Source organism: Macaca mulatta, chromosome 1 (genome assembly GCF_049350105.2).
Source record: "Macaca mulatta isolate MMU2019108-1 chromosome 1, T2T-MMU8v2.0, whole genome shotgun sequence".
NCBI classification, from domain to species: Eukaryota; Metazoa; Chordata; class Mammalia; order Primates; family Cercopithecidae; genus Macaca; species Macaca mulatta.
In genome coordinates, this window is record NC_133406.1 from 230037523 (window position 1) to 230056376 (window position 18854).

The 18854-nt window shown below is 58.9% G+C and overlaps 1 protein-coding gene across 7 annotated transcripts in view; it reads left to right on the forward strand.

Moving 5' to 3' along the window:
• The window catches only part of CASZ1 (castor zinc finger 1), a 160642-nt gene that overhangs the window by 99004 nt on the left and 42784 nt on the right, over window positions 1–18854 (forward strand). For 5 of the 7 annotated variants that reach the window (XM_015150580.3, XM_077974381.1, XM_077974389.1 and 2 more), the window contains one exon: window positions 4203–4241. In XM_015150580.3, coding sequence (XP_015006066.3) covers window positions 4226–4241 — 16 coding nt within the window. In that variant the 5' untranslated portion in view covers window positions 4203–4225. Of the gene's footprint in view, window positions 1–3493; window positions 3819–4202; window positions 4242–18854 lie in introns of those variants that run through there. The other 2 variants (XM_077974378.1, XM_028839885.2) reach the window with 1 other exon arrangement.

An 18854-nucleotide genomic window follows, 5' to 3' on the forward strand; every position in this document is an offset into this window, starting at 1 on the left:
CCTTTGTTTCCTTCTCATCCTATTGACCCCCTGCCCCAACACCCACCTGTCTGTGGCCCACGACCTCCTGTGCCCGTGGCCGTGCCGTGGTGCCTTGGCTCTGCCCTCCCTCGGGCCCCACACTTCCCGTCCACTTCGCTGGCTCACAGTTTTCCTGATACCCTCCCTCCATCGGCCCCGGAGCGGGCTCACACGCAAACACACGGACTCCATCGCAGGTGCGAACATGCTTGTTCGCAGGCACACGCAGTCCTTTGGCCAAGGCTTCTGTGCCCTGGCCCAGTCGCCTCAGATGGAACCAGTTTATTGGGATCCTGGGGTGGGGTGCCAGAACAAAAGGAGCTTTGTTCAAGTTTATGTGAAAGTTACAAATTCAAAATGAGAGCAGATAAAGCATGAGATACCTGGTGTGTAAACAGGCTGGTGAGTGAGAAGGCTCCAGGCTGGGGAGGGAGAGAGAGTGAGTGGGCAACCTGGGGGTGTGGGGGGGGGGAAAGGAACCAGCGATGGCAGTGTGACAGGAAGGGCGGATGGCTTTCCTTGGTGCTGAGGTGGGGAGCCTGGGTTGGGGGAGACGGCTGGCTTGACTTCCACTCTTCTTTTTCTCTTGCGAGTGGGCTGTCTCAGGAGGAGCTGGAGGCTCTGGGTCTGGGGACTCAAGACCAGGAGAGATTATGGCATTGGATTTCCATCCCTTGAGTCCCAGACATGAAGGTCCTCACTGTGGCCTGGTTTTGGGGTCTCAGGTGTCACCATGTTGGAGTCCTCAAGGCAAAGATGGGCCATAGCCTCAAAAGATACCTCTCCTCTTGGTACGAGCAGATACACTCAGAGAGAGAGACAGAGAAGGGGGGGCGCATAATCTGGGGACCCCTCCATGACACAGCCTCTGACTCACACCCCACGACCTCGAAGCCCCCGCCTTCTTCTCTGACCTTCATAAATCCTTGCACTCCGAGTTGGCCTGTTCCTTGCTTCTCTGACCCCTGCTCCTCCAAGAGGAAGGCCTTTTCCTCTTGGGCAGGGCCCACTCGGCCTGTGGCTACCTGGCCAGGGACTTGGCAGAACGGAGGTTTTCCAGGCATCCCCACGCCTCCCTCCACCGCTGGCTGCCGTCCCCCAAGCTCTCTCGAGTCCTGTCCCTTCCGCCATTCCTCTACAGCCTTTGTCTACCTGAGGCCCCAGAGTTACTGGGTGGCCAATCCAGGTGGTTCTGCCTGGGCAGCTAGAGGGAATATGCTTCCTTTCCCCTCCACACCCTCCTCAGGGGTCAGGCTCTGACCACTGTCAGGAGAAGCCGAGGAGGACATTCCGAGCCAGCCAGTGGCTATGTGGGTCACGTATGCAAGGAGCTCCCCATCTGTGCAGACATCTTCAAATGCACCCAGAAATCACCTCTTCTACCCCTTGCCTCCAGGCTTCCTCCTACACACAGTTGCCCAGACAGGACAGCAGAGGCTCAGGATTGGGGTGGGGATTGATCACTTGCTGTCACCAGCCAGAGCTGCAAGCCTGTTGTTACGATTCCTTGCTTTGGGGAGTCACTAGGGGCAACACCCAGAGGCATGTGTGTACCCCCCAGTGGTCCTGGACACAGATACCCTCTCTGAGATCCCATGTGGGGAGCAGAGGCACACAGTCCTCTGTGCTGGGTGCCCGGTACAGGCAGTCATACTCCCAGGCTTAGACTTGGGGTAGTTTTGTTCCCTTATTCGAGGTTTTGGGGCCAGGGGCAGCTCAATAAGGTTTCTGGGCCTCTCCAGCTGCTGTTCCTATGTAGGGATGGGTTGGGGAATTACAGAGCCAATGGGGCTGTGTGACAGCCAGGAGTGGGGACGGCCAGGAAGGCAGTGGGAAGGGCAGTGGAGTAGGGGAGGGATGCCCAGCTCCGTTCGAGGCCATTTAGAACTATAGAGCAAGCAGGAAAAAAGGAGAAAAATGAGGGGAAAGTAGGAGAAAGAGTAGATTGTTAACTCCCTGATGTCTTTGCCCCAAGGCCTCCCTGGCCCCTCCCTTTGCAAAATAGAAATTATTGCAAAAATAGGCCAGCGCCATGTTGCTGGATGCTGTCCAAAGACCAGGGGAGCCTGGGCCCTGCTCCCCTCCCCTCATCTGAAGGCAGTGTGGCCCCTCCTGAAAGATGAGCGTGGGGAGAGGTGAGGAGGGCAGCAGGATAGGTGAAGAAGGGACGGAGAGCCGGGTCCTTCCTTAGCAAGGCTGCCCAAGGCCCTGCTCACCCCACCGTCTCTTTCCGTGAGCCCCTCTGGGCCGGATGGGTCACTTAGGTCACCAACATTTAAGGACTCTCAAAATATATAGCTGCAGCAGGGACATCTGGGTATGTCCCATGGTGCACTGTGCATGGTGGGGAGACCCCTCAAACTGCCCTCTCTGGCAGAAAAGGAGGAGGAGCAAGGGGAGCACAAAGCGCCTGGCTGGCCATGGGCTGGCAGGATATGAGGTTCCACGTTGAAGGGGACAGGGCCTGGCCCCAGATCCCGACGCGGTGGGGGGTGGGGGCGCGGGGAGGAGGAGGAGCCGCGATGTGCCTCAGACTCCCTGGTTGAGGGTGCTTGTGCTCTGCTGAGCACCCTTCCTAGGGCAGAGGCCAGAGGGACAAGGCAGGGAGGAAGCCCAAGTGATGGCCGGGATCCTGGGTCGGGGGCTGTGGGGGAAGGGGGGGGCCGATCTCCATTCGTCTGGCCTGCAGGGCAGATGGCCCAACTTTGAGGGAGGAGCGGGGAGAAAGACCGAAAGACCGGGGAGGCTCTGGGAGGACACTTGGACCAGTTTTAAGGGCAAAACCAAAGCAACGCGGAGGAGACCCCAGTGCGTGTCCCAGGCCGGTGTGTCCCAGGCCGGCGCTCGTCAGGCCCAGGGCTGGGGACAAGCGGGATGCGAGGGCGCGCGGGCCTGACTGCGCTCTGACCCGCCTAGCCCCGCACTCCTGTTCCTCCAGCTCCAAGAGCCGCCACTGCTGTGAGGGGAACACGAAATCCCTGTGCTACCGAAGGAGCCCCGAGCCCGCAGGCAGCGGGCAGGGGAGCGCGCGGCCCGGCGGGCGCGGCCCCGCGGCGCCTCACACCTGCGCCCGCCCTCGCGGAAAAGTTAGCGCGGCCGCGCGGGGCGTAGGGCAGGCGCGCGCGGCGGCCGTCGGTCGCGCTCGCGGGGCCCGAGCGGCCGCTGGGAGCGTGCGAGCGCGCGCGCGGCCGCCGGCGGCCGGCAAGAGTGGGCGCGTGCCCGCGGGCGCCGTCCTCCGGCCGCGCTCCCCGCCCCGCGCCGAGTCCCCTCCCGCCAGCTCTGAGCGCAAGTCCCCGCCCCCTCCTCCCGGAGCCAGAGGTTTGGGGAATCGCAGAGCCAATGGGGCCGGCTGCCCTGGCAGTGCGGCGCGGGCGCGCGCAGGGGGGCGCGCGCGGCGGGGGCGCGCGGCGGGGGGCGCGAGCGAGCGCGAGCCCATTCACTCCGGCACCGGGCGGCGGGCGGGCGGGCGCACCGGGCGGCGGCGGCGGCGGCGGTGGCGGCGGCGGCGGGGCCGCGCTCTGCTCTTTCACCTGCCGGGGCCGGCGCGGGCCGGGCCGAGGAGGCGGTGCCGCGGCCGCCCTGCCAATCACCGCGGCTCCTGGCAGCGCCCCCGGCCGCGCCCGCCCGCCCGCTCCCTCCTGCCAAACTGTTACCCTGAGTGTTACCGGCAGGAGCAATGACATCAGGGCTTTAAAACAACTTGTTATTCGGGGAGTAATCAGTTGCAATTAGGCATTAATTAAGTATTATGAAAGTTGATTATTTAAGTGAATTCGGCTTTCGACTCTCCGACTATGGTGAGTACCGGGCGCGGGCGGGGGAGGCCCGGGGGCCGCGGTCTCGGGCGGCGACCCCGGCGCGGGGCGCTGGCGGCGGGACGGGGGCGCCTCTGGGCCTCGCGGATCCCCCGGCCCGGGCCCCCAAGCCGGGGCCGCGCCGGCCGAGAGTTGCTGCCTTAGTTGGAGAAACTCGGGCTGCGCGGAGCCGCGGGCGCGTGCGGGGCCGAGCGTGAGAAGCGGGCGGCGCGGAGGAGAAAGTTTCTCCGCCGCGGCCTCGGCGCCCGCCCGGGACGGGCCGCTCCTGCGGGGCGGGGGGCGCGCGGGGCGGGCGGCTGGGGTCCCGCGAGACGCTAACCCCGTGTTTCTTCTCTCCCGGTCTTCCCCTGGTGGCGTTCCGCGAAGAGTTTGGGACCAAGGAGAAGAGAATGGATCTTGGAACAGGTACCGGCCGGTGGGAACGCAGGGGCGGCTCTTTCACTTTTCTTTCGCTTCTTTTACGGAAGTTCTTATTTTTAGCCCAATGAGGTGGCGGCGGGGCCGGGTGGGGGCCGGGAGGGTCGGGGCGGCTGCCTCCCGGCGTCCCGGCCTCGGGATCGGCGACTTCTGAGGCTGTTGTTGTTGTTATTTGCCACTTGCTTAGAGGCTGTGACTAATGTGATGCTTGTCATTATGAAAGAACCGAGAGGAGCAGGAGCTGGGGGGCACCCAGAGAGAGGATTTAGGGGGTTTTTGTGGGGTTTTTGTTCTCCGTGTTTTTTGTATGGCTTCGTGTTTTTTTCTGTGTGTGCTTTTTTTTTTTTTTTTTTGTTCTCTGCAAAGATCTTTGTGTGTCTGGCTGTGGGGTGTGTGTTTTTATTTTTTTAGTGGGGGGTGGTTTAGTTTTTGAAAGCAGCGTCCTGTTGGGAAAGGTGGTTAGTCTGGTTTCGGGGCGACTGTCTCAAGGTAAAGGAATTTAATTTATTTGGGACAAGGCTGTGTCGGATGATCAAGCTGCTTATTATGGCTAATGAGTATTTTTCACCTGAGAATCTGTGGGATGAGGTGGCTGTTATCAGTTCAAAGTGAGGGGCCCTGGACTGTCTCCCACCCACCTCTTTAGCCCCCACCCTGGGGGGTGGTGATGGACCGGAAGGACTACTCAGCGTAGGCATCTAGGTTTTGGGGGCCTCCTGTGGGACAAGGCCAGGGGTTCCAGGAGGCCTGGTGCCCGCCTGGGGCAGTTTATCCTGAGATTTTGGTGTTTTCTTGGTTTTAATCTAATTCTTTCCAGTGTTTTTGCCTTCAGCTCTTGCGGGCTTCCCATGGGCCCTGGCTATTGAAACCAAATTTTGACCAGGACCCTTACATGTGAGGCTTACAAAAGCAGCTGTCTTCTTAAATGTTTTAAAAGAAACAAACAGCCCGATCGTTCATTGAGACTGATCTCTGAACTCTCCTGGTTCATTGATGGGATAGGTGATACTGGTGGCTGTTAGCGTTGTTGTTTATAATAGGCCCAAGTTCACAGCATCGGCCCTTGGGACCCATGAGCTGATATCTAACCTTCTAAGGTCAAAGGGGAGTGGGCAGAGAGACAGGAGGCAGCCCTGAGGGGCCGAGGATAGGTGGCACGATGGCCGGTGAAGAAGAGCCTGTGTTTGTCGAGGGGGAAGGGCGGTGTCATTTGCAGAGTTTGAGGATTGTGTGACACCAGGTGTGATCTTGGCTGGTCCAATGTGGAGGGCCTCAGGACCTCTGTGCCCAGGAAGGGTGTGACACCCCCTGCTGGGCAAAGTGGTAAAGGTGTCTAGGGCCATGGCTACCACCCTGCCCCTCCCTGCTCTCCACTCCCACAGAGAACCTGCCCACCCCCACCTCCAATCAGTGTCTCATTACCTCCCTCTCAGGCCCCACCCCCTTTCTTCGGAAATGGGGCCCCACCCATCCCAGCCAAGAAGCAGACCTCAGAGATGGGCCTGGTGGCAAGGCACCCGCCCCCCTACCTGGGGCAGGCGAGCCTTTGCTTGTGGGCCAGCACAAGGGACCCAGGCATTACAGAGCTGGAAGGCAGGCCCTCTGGCCGGTCTCCTCCTAACCTGAGTGCCAGCTGGAGCCAGTGTCCATCCTCCTGCCATCCACCAACAAGTCCCTCCAAGTCTGTCGTGGGGACAGTACTCCAAAGCCCTTCTCTAGGGTGTCCTGACTGGAGCGAGGGCCTCCCAGCCCTGGTAGGAGGCAGGTGGCAGAGCCTCTGCTGGTGTCTCTCCTGGGCCTTAGGGAGACTGACTTCTCCCAGGACTCCAGGGACAGGTTCTGGAAACTTTTCCTAGAAGCTAGAAGGGACCCTGAGGTCAGCTGGTTCCTCCTGTAGCTGGAGTAGAGCACTCCCAGTGGGACTCAGGCCTGGACTCTGGCCAGAGGGGAGGCCCAGGGTGGCAGAGTTCTGACTGTTTCCTGGAGGAGTCATCTGGTGATACCATCTCAGTCTCTTCTTTGAACTTGGAAGTTTCACTTATAATCTCAGAACTTCAGAAGAAAAGCACTCTTCCCCCCACTTCACCAAAAAAGGGAAGCAGATGAGGATGCTGAGATCCCCTCTGAGCGGGTCCCTGGGCTGACTCCATGCTCATCTTCAGGAGCTGGGAACAGCTCCCTCAACTTCACAGTGCACACGGGACACAGCCGGGGCCGCAGGCCTCATCTCTGGCCAGGGCTCATGGCTGGTGAAGTGAGGGTCCCTTCCTCTGGGGGCAGCATGGGCAGCTTCAGCCGACGGCCTCTCTGACACAGTCCATGGCCAGGGGTGCAGGCCCTGAAGGGCTGCTGGCATCATGGACCCACCAAACCTCTGATCATAGGTTAACATGCCCTACGGCCCTGGACACATCTAGGTCCTGAAGGCCTTCAGCCATAAGGACGCCAGTGGTGGGAGAGCCAAGCCTTCTCAGGAGGGGACAACAGGACCTCAGGACCCTCAGGGACCATGTGGACCCCCTTTCCCCAACCATAGTTCAGCCAAGGGCTGGATCAATCTGGACGTCTTTAGCAATAAAAAATGCCGATGTCGTCCTAATTCACCAGGCCCCGAGATGACAGCAAATTTACATTTTTTAATTAAACTAGCAGCCAGTTTTTATGAGAGGGGGTTGGGTTATGCAAATCAAATGGTTGTGTACGGAAGATTAGGAGAGTTTGGGAATAAATTCCACAAATGCTAATAAAAAAAAAAGGAAAGAGAGAGAGGGAGGGAGAGAGGGGAGAGAGGAAGAGAGGAGGACATAGTTCCATTAGGCCCTTTTAGAGTGATTTCCCTGGGGGAGGGAGCTGGGAGGGGGGAGGGGAGAAGGGAGGAAGTTTTCAGACACAGGTATATCCATCCTGCAGTTGGGAAGCTCCCAGGGTTAGGCCCCACCAGGCTGATTCCCAGGCCCTGAACACAACCAGAAGCCAGGGTGAAAATGGCGGTGAAACACGGGTGGAGCTCTGAGCAGGCTCTTGCCCTTGACTTGTGGGGATCTGGTGATAGTTGCCCCTTCTCTTCTTGAGACGAAAGGGTGGGGCTGTCCAAGGCGCGGAGGAGCCAAGATAAGCTCTACAAGGTCAAGGGCCAAAGAGGCAAGAGGGCAAGTTTAAAGGGATGGCCACAGACTGCAGGGGGAGCCGGTGAGGGACAGCGCTGTCCATGCGACGCTGTGGCTGCAGCCTTGCTGTCAAGGTGGGTCAGTGGGAGGAAGCCTGGCCTACTTCTTTCTCCTTCTGGGGCTCCAGGCCAGGACCCCCTTGTGTTGCCAGCAGACCCCCCATTGCAGATGACCCAGGCCTCAGCTGTGGGGAGGCCAGGAAGCGTGGGATCAGAAGCTGGGCCAGGCTGGCTCATTTTCCTGATTCTCAGAGTGGAATTTCTCAGTAGCCCCATGCTTTGAGAGCATACTGTCTTGAGGTAGGCCACAGACTTCTTCTAGATGGTGTCTGAGCCCAGAGAGCAAAGAACTTGGCATTCCCAACCCAGCCCCCGTGTGTGCTGCTCAGCCTCCTACCCTGAATGTCAGCCGCCTTCAGATCAGACCTTCCATGAGCCGCCAGGTCAAGGCCAGAGCCTCGCCAAGTGTGGAGGCTTCTAGGAACCTCACTAGCTCTGGTTACACCTTCGACCTGCCAGGCACCGGGGATTGAGAAGGTTCCTGTGCTGTTCTGGAGGAAGAGATTCCAAGCCGGGTTTAGGGCAGAGCAGATTGCTCTCAATTTCCTTCCTCCAGCCTTTACTTGGCCAGATACACCCACTCAACCAGTCTGAGCTGGGGCCAGCCCCTGTAGCCAGGTTGGGCACGGGTTTTGCCAGTCTGCTGCAGGGGGTAGGTGCTCTGGGGCCATCTTGGCAGAAAGGAGCTGTCAGAGCCCGGGACAGAATGGGCCATCTCAGAAGTCATGGTTTTCCTGGTACCATTCGAACAGACGTTTGTGCTGTGCACCGGTTAGTGACATTTGGAGGGACTTGAGCATCAGATGGCCTTTCAGATCTCTGGCTGGCTGACTCCCAACTTGATTTTGTTCAGTGGGGCAGTCTTGGCGGGCGGGAGTAGGGGGTGAGTGGACGAGGTGAGGAGCACATTATTTGGACCTTTTCTTTGGTAGAAAGCATTGGAGACAGGCAGCTCTGGGCTGTGAAGTGGCCCTTTGAACCAGCCCTGGTTCTAGTTGCAAGACATCAGAGGAAACTGAGGCAAAAGGCCTAGCATAGCCTTTCCTCCCCAACAGGAGGCAGAGGCAGAGGCAGAGGGGCAGGTCCGAAAGGCTCCCTGGAGAGACCCCACCCCCGGCCCTTTTTCCCTGGTAGGGACCAGCGAGGAGAACCCATTCACTCTCCTCTCCAAGAAAGGCACTGAGTGTGGGTGTTACTCAGACCTCTCTACTGGCCTTGTCGGTACTACTGGTGTTCCCCCAGCCCCCACAGCCTGGGAATCTAGCTGGGCTGCAGCTTGAGTTTTTATGATGGAAAAATAAAATAAATGCAGGCACCTTTGGAGGGCTGAGCCATGCGGCGGCATCTCCTCGTGAAAGTGGCTACCCTGGCTCAAGGCCATGCCCGCTGCCTGAGCAGGGGATTGGGTGGGGCTTGGAAAGGCTCTTGGCCCCAACCTCTCTTCTTCCTGGGTCCTGCCCTGTCAGTGGCGCAGCCCCAGCCTCCATGAGCCCCCTCTAGAACGGCTGGCCCAACACTCTTCCAGGGCTCCGGCCATTCCTCCACCCGACCCACCCCCCATGCCCCCAGGCCCCAAGGCTCACCTTTTAACACAGCCTTCCCTGAGCTGGTTTTTAAACCCTGACCACCCTGGCTACTGCTACCACCTCTTCCTCCTTTTCCTCCTCCTCCTCCTCATCTTCAGAGGGGGAAGGAAGTTGCACTGTAATAATTACTGCCTGTGGGTCCCCACGGCAAGCAGCAGCTGTTCTGGGGTAGCTGGGCCAGGGTACAATGAGTAGAGAGAAGCTGGGAGCGGGAGGAGGGCGGACGGCCCCGGTGTGCAAAGGATGGGGGGCAGCCTCACCGGGACCACCTGTGCAGGGCAGCAGCTTGGTGGTCTAGCACACACCCCTCTGGCTGCCTGGCCACAGAACAGCACCTGACACCCTCAACTCAGCAGGATGTGTGGTCTCCTGTTGGGGGAGAGACCCATGTGGGAGGCGAGGCCTGAAACCCAGGAAGCATGGGAGGCTCTCCTGCAGCAGGAGAGACGGAAATGAGGACTGCCTGGGCCCCTGTGTTGGCAGCATCTGCCTAGTGGAGGGAGAGGAGCGGTCTGCTGTCCCACCAGGCCAAGGAGCCAGGGGCCAGGACCCAGGGAGCTTTGTGAAAGAATGGCCTTAAGGGACCTCCCTCCGCCACCACGCTTTCTAGACTCCTAGCCAGACCCTTCTCTCTGTGCCTTGTCCTCCCTCCCCCTCCAAGAGCAGAACTCTTGCTTCCCATTGTGCAACCACGTTTTTCTGTCTTTTTCATCCGGGCCACCCAGCTCCCTAAAGCCGGGCCCTCCCTGCTACCTTTCTTGCCCCGTGCAACCTTTCCAGCCTCACACCCCCTTGGCCCTGGAAAAAGAGAGAAGCTGCTGGCTGTGGGCCTGCTGCTCTGAGGCTCTGGGTACACCTGTGACATTGCTGTGCCAGGACCCAGCACTCTGACTCATATGCCCTGATCCCCAGGAGATCGGGCAGAGCCCTTGTTTTCCTCTGCCACGGCTGCTCCTAACGGTGACCATTAGTTGGTAGCTGGTGTACCGCCACCTCCTCCCCAGGCCTGGTATGGGCCGGGGCTCACGCCTTCCCGCTGTAAGTGCTGGTGGAACTGATTGATTGATGTGCCTCTTCCCCAAGTGCCTCCCTGGCTTCTTAGTGGGGGCAGAAGGAGGAAGGCAGGAAATGTTGGCCGATTCCCTTGGGACCTGGGTTTTAGCTCCTTGAGAGCTTTCTAGAGCCTGGTTTACAGGAAGGAGCGAGGCTGGGATTTGGGATGACGTGAAAGGGGTAGGGGAACGCTAAGGATAAAGACGGGAGTGGGATGGTTGAATGGCACCCACAATAACTCCTAACCATGGCCATGGCCTGGGACTGGGAGGTCAGTCTGCTGCCTAGTGGGGACAGGAGGGCTGCAGCCACAGGGTGATCTGGGCCCTTCTCCACTTCCTCCCTTGCCCTCTCCCTCTCCCCTTTGTCTCTCCTCCTGAGCAGATCTCTGCATGTCTACCATCTCTCATTCTCTTCCCTGCTTCCGGGATCCCTCCAGCTAGACAGACCCAGGGCAGGGAGTGAGACCAGAAAGACAGGGATACACCCACACTGAGGGCCAGCCAGGCGCCAGGGCTTCAGGCCTCTGCCCCGGGCGTGGTGTGTGGGCCACTCCTGGCCGGGGCATCTGCTCTTAGAATGTCCCACAGGCCTGACTCTGGGGTCTCCTCTGGCCCTCTGGGCCCTGCCGGTGCTGTCATCACTCACCTGCTGAGAGCTTTCCTAAAGCCAAGAGGGCCCTCTCTTGATGCCACCTGGCTGAGGCTAGGGCGCTGCCTGGCTTTGGAGGAGAAGGCGGGGGCTGGGAAACGGACACATTTTGTGTTTCCAGAGACCAGGTGTTCCCAAAGTTCGCCTGGCCTTTTGTTATGGGGCTCTTTCGGTGAGCTAAGGGGGCCCTGGGAGGGACTGTGCTGTGTGAGAATGGGGGACTGGAGGAGCCGGGCAGAGCTTTAGGTGGGGGAACCCTAGTGCAGTGGGAGAGCAGGAGGCCTCCCGGAGGCTGGCTGGGAGAGGCTCCTGCAAGTTTTGTCACTGGGAAGTGCCTCTTCCCCACAGCTGTGATCCTCACCGCCCTCTAGCCTAGTGCCTCCCTCTCTGTCACCCCGTCAGCCTGGGAACCCAAGGCCACAGGAAGCCAGGGGCTGCCTCACAGAAGGATGACCTGGTTCTCCACTGCCCGGCAGGGGGCGCCCCACAGCATCTGCCCCGCTCCTTTTAGGTGTGGGACAGTGTGGTCAGGACCTGGTCCAGGCCTTCTGGCCACGGGTGGGGGAGGGGCAGCCTAGCGTCCCCACCCCCAGAGGTTCCTTAGCTGAGTTTGTTTGCCAGGGTGACCTGTTTAATCATCTCATTTTCTGGTGGCCGTTTATTCCTCGTTTCCACGGTTACGGCCCCATTAAGGGGAGAAGCAATAAGGCGGTGAGTCAAACAGGTAATAAAAACATGCAGAGCCCCTGTGCACCAAGAGAGGGTGGCGGGGAGGGGCGCAGTGAGCTGAGACGGCCTGGGGGGCAGCCCAGGTGACACCCTACCCGCCTCGTCCTCCAGAGGTCCGAGTGCCCCCAAGACCCAGTCCTCAGCTTACCCGTCCCCAGCCCTTGGTCCCTTGGGCAACAGGCTGTCCCGGGTAAAACAGGAAGGAGAAAGGGGAGAGGGGGCGTGATACAAGCACCCCCAGGGCTGCCCCACAGTTGGTGTGTGACCTGTTTCCAGGCCCCACCTCGTGCTCCCTTGGCAGGGGCAGGGGATTTCTGACATTGGTTTGAGCTCTAGAATTTTTTTTCTGCCAACTTTATCAGAAAGCATATTTGTGGTGAGTGCTGCTAACAGGGCCAGTCCGGTGAGTAAATATTCCTGGTGTGGACGGCCCTGTGACCTTGAGAGGGAAGAGTACAGTGGTGCGGCCAAGGGCATATAAGGAGAGGAGAGGACGGCCAGGCAGCCATGGGCCCCCCGTGCTGGGTGGGGAGCCCTTCCTGGGAAGGGGTCAGGTGGGGGCCACGGGGTCAGGTTGGCCCCAGTAGCCTCTTCCTAGCAGCATGGTCTGCCTCAGGCCCCAGTGACACCAGCTGGAGCTGGGTTGTGTGACTTGCTGGTTGGGGGACAGGCCGGCAGCTGCCCCTGTGGGCTCCCTTCCTCTAGTAAATGGAAGCTGAAATGAAAAGTCAGCCTCTTTCCAGCCCCTCTGAGTCCGGGGGCACATGCCTCCCTCCCAGTGTCCCCTCCCTGTCCTTCCCAGGAGCTTCCTGGCTATCCCCAGCCCCTCTGCCCTGCCCCCGAGGTTTTTGAATAAGCAGAGGCAGAGTAGACAGAGGGAGGCTGGGGTCTTCCTGTTGCCAGGAAGGGTGGGGCTCAGACAGGCGTAGCAATGCCAGGCCATGCGGGGCCAGCTTCGTGCCCGGGGGCTGAGGATCAGTGGCTCAGAGAGAAAACAGTCAAGGCCACTCTGAGGGCTCCCAGGTTGGGGAGGAGCCTCCCTTCTCTCCAACGCCATGCTTCCTGACAAACTCACCGAGGTCTGTGTCTCTGATTATTAATTTCAAAGTTGATTTCTGATGAGAGAGAGAGGGAAGAAGGTGTGGGAAATGGGGGAACCCTTTGGCTGGGAAATGCGTCTTGGGAATGGGCCTAGATGAGTGAATATTCTGATCAAACAATTAAAAATAGAGCATGCTCCCGAGGCCCCAGCTGCCGAGGTTTTTCAGCAACTGTCACCAGCGGGTTCATGGGGCAGGTGGCACTGGAAAGGAGTTTTTCCACAAACAACAAATATCAGAGATGACAGGGTGCCCCCCACTTCCCTCCCAGTTCTCCCCAGACTCCCCTCTAGGGCCTGTGCAGCTTCAGGGCCGCCCTTCTAAACCCTGCGGGGCCCGGCCGCAGCGGTGAAGTCATCGCCAGATGCCTTGGTAATTGCTTTAAGAATCTAACTTAAAATAAGATGAAAACTTATATTCCTGGGTAAGGAGTAATTTCCCATGTAATAGTAAATTAATGAAAGGATTATACCAGGGGGCCTGGCGGGGAGGCCATGCTCATCTGATAAATGCAAGGGTTTCAGGCAAGACAACTCCATTCCAGGAGGACCTTTGGGCCAGGTCCCATGCTGGGGGTTCCTTGTGGGCTCCCCCATGGGCGGCTGAGTTGGGAGGACACATTCCATGTGTGCTCAGCATCCCTCTCAATGACAGGAACCAGCTTTTCAAAACCTACAGATGGGAAAGGCTCAGGTCTGGCCTCCACAGGCATGAGAGGCCCTGTGTCATCAGTTCGCCCAGGAAAGAGAGGATTTCTGACACCCGAGAGTGTGAGACCCGAGGAGCAGATGCGAGCTAGACTCCAGGCTGAGTTTCCAGCTCTCAGACCGTGTGGTCAGCTTCGTGGTGTCTCGAAATAGGATGACCAACCACCCCAGTTTGCCCAGAACTGCAAAGACCCATGTGTGTGAACCCCCCCAGTCCTGGGCAAACTGGGAGGGTTAGTCAGCCCTGTTTGGAGGCAGGAGGATGGGCTACCTGACATGGTCCCACCCTCAGGGTCCTGGAGAGCCCAGGCACCTCCTGAATGGACTACGTCTCTGTCCAAGAGGGGGACTTGCGGCTGGCTCCACTTAAACCCCCTCGTGCTACCAAAACTTGTTCCCAGGCTGCTGCGTTCCGCTAGGCGCATGTGCTGGGGTGGGCATGCTCGTGCCCCCCCGCCCCCTGCAAGGCATGGCAGGGCACTGCTTGGAAGCTTGACCTGGCCTAAAAAAGGGCTTGCAGCTGCGATCCCACCGCTTTAACACTGAGCCTTCTCCCCCAACATATCACAGTCCAGGCGGGGCTTCTGGAGAGGATGCAGACAAGGCAGCCCCCACCCCCCAACCCCTCACTCCCCCACCACCGTAAGTTTATCAGCGCCTTCCTTCCGAGACAGCCACACCTAACATCTCATCTCTCCTCATCGGTTCCCTTGGAGGAAGACAAGGAGCTGTCCCATTTCCTAAGCGGGGAAGCTGGAGGCCCTGAGATAGTGCTGGGTTTGTTCCCAAACACTAAATGCCAGAGGACTTGGTGCGGGGCTCCCCTGAGCACTGTTCCAAATGGCAGCACTGAGTGAGGACACACAGGCTTCCAGCCATGGGTATCTACCGTGCTGCCTGGCCCACGTCCCCAGATGTCTGTGGCCCCTGTGTATACCCCGCCTGTAGTCTTCGAACACATCCCTGGGCTGCAGGGATGCAAGATAAACTGTAGTTGTTGATGCAGATGCATTTTGAGCTTCTGGGGGAAAGCCTCCTTTTCTAGAGGCATCCCGGAGTGCCCATCTTTGCAGAAACGAGTGCTCCCGTCTGTCCGCAGGGGAGGGGTGCAGGTGGGCGGAACGCACTCCGACTTGTCTCTCTGGCAAAATGGAAGTGAAAGGACTGGACGCAGAGCCCTTCAGGAAGCATGTCTAACCAAACGGGCATTCTCCTAGGAGACAGGTTCACGATGCATGTTCGCTGGATATGTTTCTGTGTAAGCAGAGACCTTGCTGGAAGGGAAGATGGGGACCTTACCCCCTGGTTCGCTGGGAGACCATTTTCAGTTCAGCTCAGCGGTGGGTATCCCCACTGGCTTTCTTTGCTACTAGAGGTGATGGGACTTCCTTGGGAACTCCACGGGATCAACTCACTGCTTTGCAGGCAGCTGTCCCAAGTGGGGTTTTAGCCCGCGGGCTGTATTGAGTTTGCCCAGGTCTTTGCTTGGTTGTAATCTGAAAAAGGACCGGCTTCTTTCCCAGTGTAGACCACACTGTGCTTTAGAAGGTGGGGAAGATTTGCGCTGCCCTTCCCCCACACCTACCCTCAACCCAGAGGAAGGAACGTGGGACAGTAGGGCTGAGAATTCCTAGTCTAAACAACCCAGGAAAGCACGCTCAGAGAGCCAAGCCAGAACCCCAGATGGTGTGATCCGATTGTAACTGGAAGGATGGTGGCTTTGGTTGTTAGATGTTATGTGACCGTTGCTGTTCAAGCAGACACATTGGTGACTTCCAGGCTGCAGAGATCAGAGCGGGCTCTCCTGTATTTATCTTCTTGTACCCGCAGGGTTAGGGGACCGAGTGGAATAGCTAGAATGGACAGACAGGTCTGGAGAGCCAGGCACAAGCAGCAGGGGGATGCAGGCGCCAGCCCAACCACACCAAGCGCACCACACCTCCAGGGCGCCATGTGGGGTCCCTTTCCCTGGCCTCCCTGATAGGAAGGATCACTTTGGGGCTCCTCGGGAGGCCTTCAGATGGAGCTGAAGAGCCCCTAGGCAGGGCCAAGAGCCCAGAGAAGGAGATGTTTTCTATTTCCGGGTCCCTGGGGGGCCCAGGGGCAGATTGAGACAGGCTCCTTGCAGGGAAGGTGTTAACAAACAGCAGGTGATTAAACATGACAAGCGGTGACATTTCTGTTCAGGGTTCTCAGTCCCGGCAAAGCCAAGAATGAAGCTATAAACCCTGACATTTTGTGTTATGCACTGAGAGGTTTTTAATAGACCTCGCTCCCTCTTCCCCACTCAACTTCTCTCCCTCCTTTCCTTCCCCTCTCGGTATCCACTGCCCCACTGGAAACTCCTGCCTCCTGGATTCCACCGGGCCCCCAGGAGCCTTCCCGGGCCCTTGGTCCGTAGACCCTCCTTCCTCTGCCCCTGCAGGGCTGAGTACAACCCTGCCATTTGCCTCTCCCACTTCACGGTGATATTTCTCGTTGCCCCTTCTCCCCATCCCAACACCCTCCACTTCCCTCCAGCCTTCACTGTCTCACCTCCTGTTTTTGGGTCCTGATCTCACAGCCTCACCCTTAGCTGCGGCTGTCCCAGTTGTCTGGGACAGCAGGTGGCTGTCCCTGTGTGTTGTGTTTATAACATTTTCAGATAAACTTGAAAGTGGGTGTAGGGAGATGGTGGGGCTTGATATGGGATTTTCCCCCATCTTTTTTCAATCTCCTTTTCTCCTTTTGGGACAGGGACAGGAGGTGGAGGGAGAGAGTCGCACTTCATTGCAAACAGTTGCAGGATTTATTCAGAAAGGGACTGGCCAGCAACAGTTGTTCCTCTCGCCGAGAAATGTTGGAACAACTGGGGCCTCTTTTGTTCTCTGGGCAGAGCCCTGTGAAGGGCGTTTGGAGGTGAGCCTGGGGCTCAAGAGGGCAGGAGACCCAAGAGAGGGGGCTTCAGCTCAGTCCCACCCAGGGAGTCCCCACCCCACCCCTCCAGGAAAGGTTCCTGGAGCCCCGAGGGGATCAGTCCAGAAGCCAGGCCACGTCCCTGGGGCCTAGCGCCGCCCTCATGAGCTCGAGAAGCACTGGATTTTCCACATTCGATCAGTAAATATTTGTTGGGCCAGACACCGCGCTGAAACAGTGGTCTCGTCCCAGGGATCTTGCAGTCTGGTGAGGCAGAGGGCTAATTAAACAAGTTCCTACAAAAGTGCTAAGACTAGGACAGGGTGCAGTGAGGACAGAGGGAGACGACGGTCCCGGGAGGCTGCCCAGAGAGAGGGAAATGTCAGCTGGGGCCCGTGAAGGCTGTGTAGGAGGAGGAGTGGCAGGGCGCTGAGCTGAAGGAGCGAGCGGTTTCCGCCACTGACGGGGCAGCATGCTGAGGGCCTGGCAGGGAGAGGCCGGTGCTGCCCCACGTGGGCTGGCAGGCAGGTGGAGTAGGGTCTGGGCTGTGCCCTTTGATCTCTGAGTAACTGACCCCTTACATACTCTTCCATCCACCCTTCCACCGCCCCGACCCACCTGGGCCAGGCACGGAGGTCAGGGTGAGGAGGGGGGTGAGGGTGATGGATAAAAGACTTTAAGGTAAAAAAAAAAAAAGACCAGGCACAGTGGCTCCTGCCTATAATCCCAGCACTTTGGGAGGCCGAGGTGGGCAGATCACTTGAGGCTGGAAGTTCGAAACCAGCCTGGCCAACATGGTGAAACCCCGTCTCTACTAAAAATTCAAAAATTAGCCGAGTGTGGTGGCAGGCGCCTGTAATCCCAGCGACTTGGGAGGCTGAGGCAGGAAAATTGCTTGAATCCAGGAGGTGGAGGTTGCAGTGAGCCGAGATCGTGCCACTGCATTCCAGCCGGGGCGACAGAGTAAGACTCTGTCTCCAAAAAAAAAAAAGACAGAAAGAAAGATGGGTATGAAGCCCCATCCCTGCCCCAGTGGGAGGGGGAACACCCAGGAAGTCAGCATGTGAGCATGTGTCCCCAAAGACTGGGGCTGCGTCTGCGTTCCCGCTTCCTAGTCCCTGTTGCTAGTGACTCATTGATAGGGGGGTGGGAGGGAGGCTTCAGACCTACATGGAGGGACCGGAGCCCAGGAGGGCCCAGCTGGGCTTAGCAGCGAGTCCATCTGCCCGCCTGCCCCCTCACCTTCTTCACCTGCTGACCTCAGGGCCCAGCCGGGGTGTGGCCTCTTGGACACCCTCCTCCAGCCCAAAGTTGCCCTACCCTTTGTGCTCTCAGGTGTGAAGCAGTAATGCTGGAGCCTGTGACACTGCACCCCCTGAGACCCGAAACCATCCTCCCAGGATCCCTAGGGCAGAGGGGGCAGTGCCAGTAGCTCCTCAGGATATATTTGAGAAGCTCAGCCAAGCCAGGAGGAGAGGACTTGCGTTCATCTTTAGAGCAGGACCAGTGAGGAGCCTGCAGACTGACCTGTGGTCCCTGGTGTCCAGAAGACAGGCCCTAGAGGTCCAAGTTCAGCTCCTCCCTCCACCTCCAGAGCCGGCCTCGCACCCCCCCTCCCCTCCCGCCCCCTGTGCCATCCAGCCGGAGCCATGGGGCAGCGTGGTAAGGCCTTCTGCCTGGAAGGGGCTCTCCTGGCCCTTAGGGCACTTCCTTCCCTGCTTACTCAGCCTTTGCCCAGAGGTCCGGCCCAGGACACCCCACCTTCACATTGGTTCCCTGAGAAGGAAGCCTGGTGGCATAAAGCCATCACTCCCCTTCCCCAGCCTACCCCACCCCAGCCTTTCTGCAGGACTTGGCCTGGGCTTCTTAGTGCCACCCCTTGTCAGTTCGAACCCCCCAGACTCCAGCCAGGAGTCCCCGAAGGCTCAGCCTTCCTCCCTTACTTGGCAGCTGGGATTGGGATGGGGAGTGGGTAGGGATGCTGGAAGGGGAGGGGAGGGGAGTCCCAGGGCCAGGACTTGGCCTGCTGCCCCTGCAGATCCGGAGCCAGGTTTTACTGTAATCCCTACATCCTGTTGCAGATCCTTAATCAGCTGGAGCCCAGGTTGGGCTGGACCCTGTGGTGACACTCAGGGTTGTAGTATGGAAAACCTGAAGTGGAGCTTCCAGAGTTGGGTTTGGGGACTGTGAAGATGAGGCAGGTGGAGGGGAGGAGAAGGGCACCCGTGCAGGCACAGGATGTGGACAGAGCCCAGACCCATCACCCACTCGACCCAGGCTGGGGGTGGAGGTGCAGCTGTTGCAGGCTGGGAACCAGGACTATGGGATAGGGAGGAGAGGCCTGCGGGGGGCCCCTAGGAGAATGCCAGAGTATGTGGGGGCTGCTACATTGCTTGGTAGCACTATCGAGACAGCTGGCCCGAGTCGCCCTGATGGTGAACAATGACTCCAGGCAGGAATCGGCAGAGGGAACCCTGGGTGGCATTGGTTCCAGGGGTCTGTTCTGACTGGGGCCTAAGTCCAGGGCTGGGGTGTTTCCGCCCTGCTGGGAGAGGGACCCCTTCCTGGGGCAGGTGGTGCGGATAGCCCAAGACCTGTCTGCCTCAGGTTTGGGACTAGGCTCTGTCCTGGAGGCAGCAGGGGCCCTTTGGCAG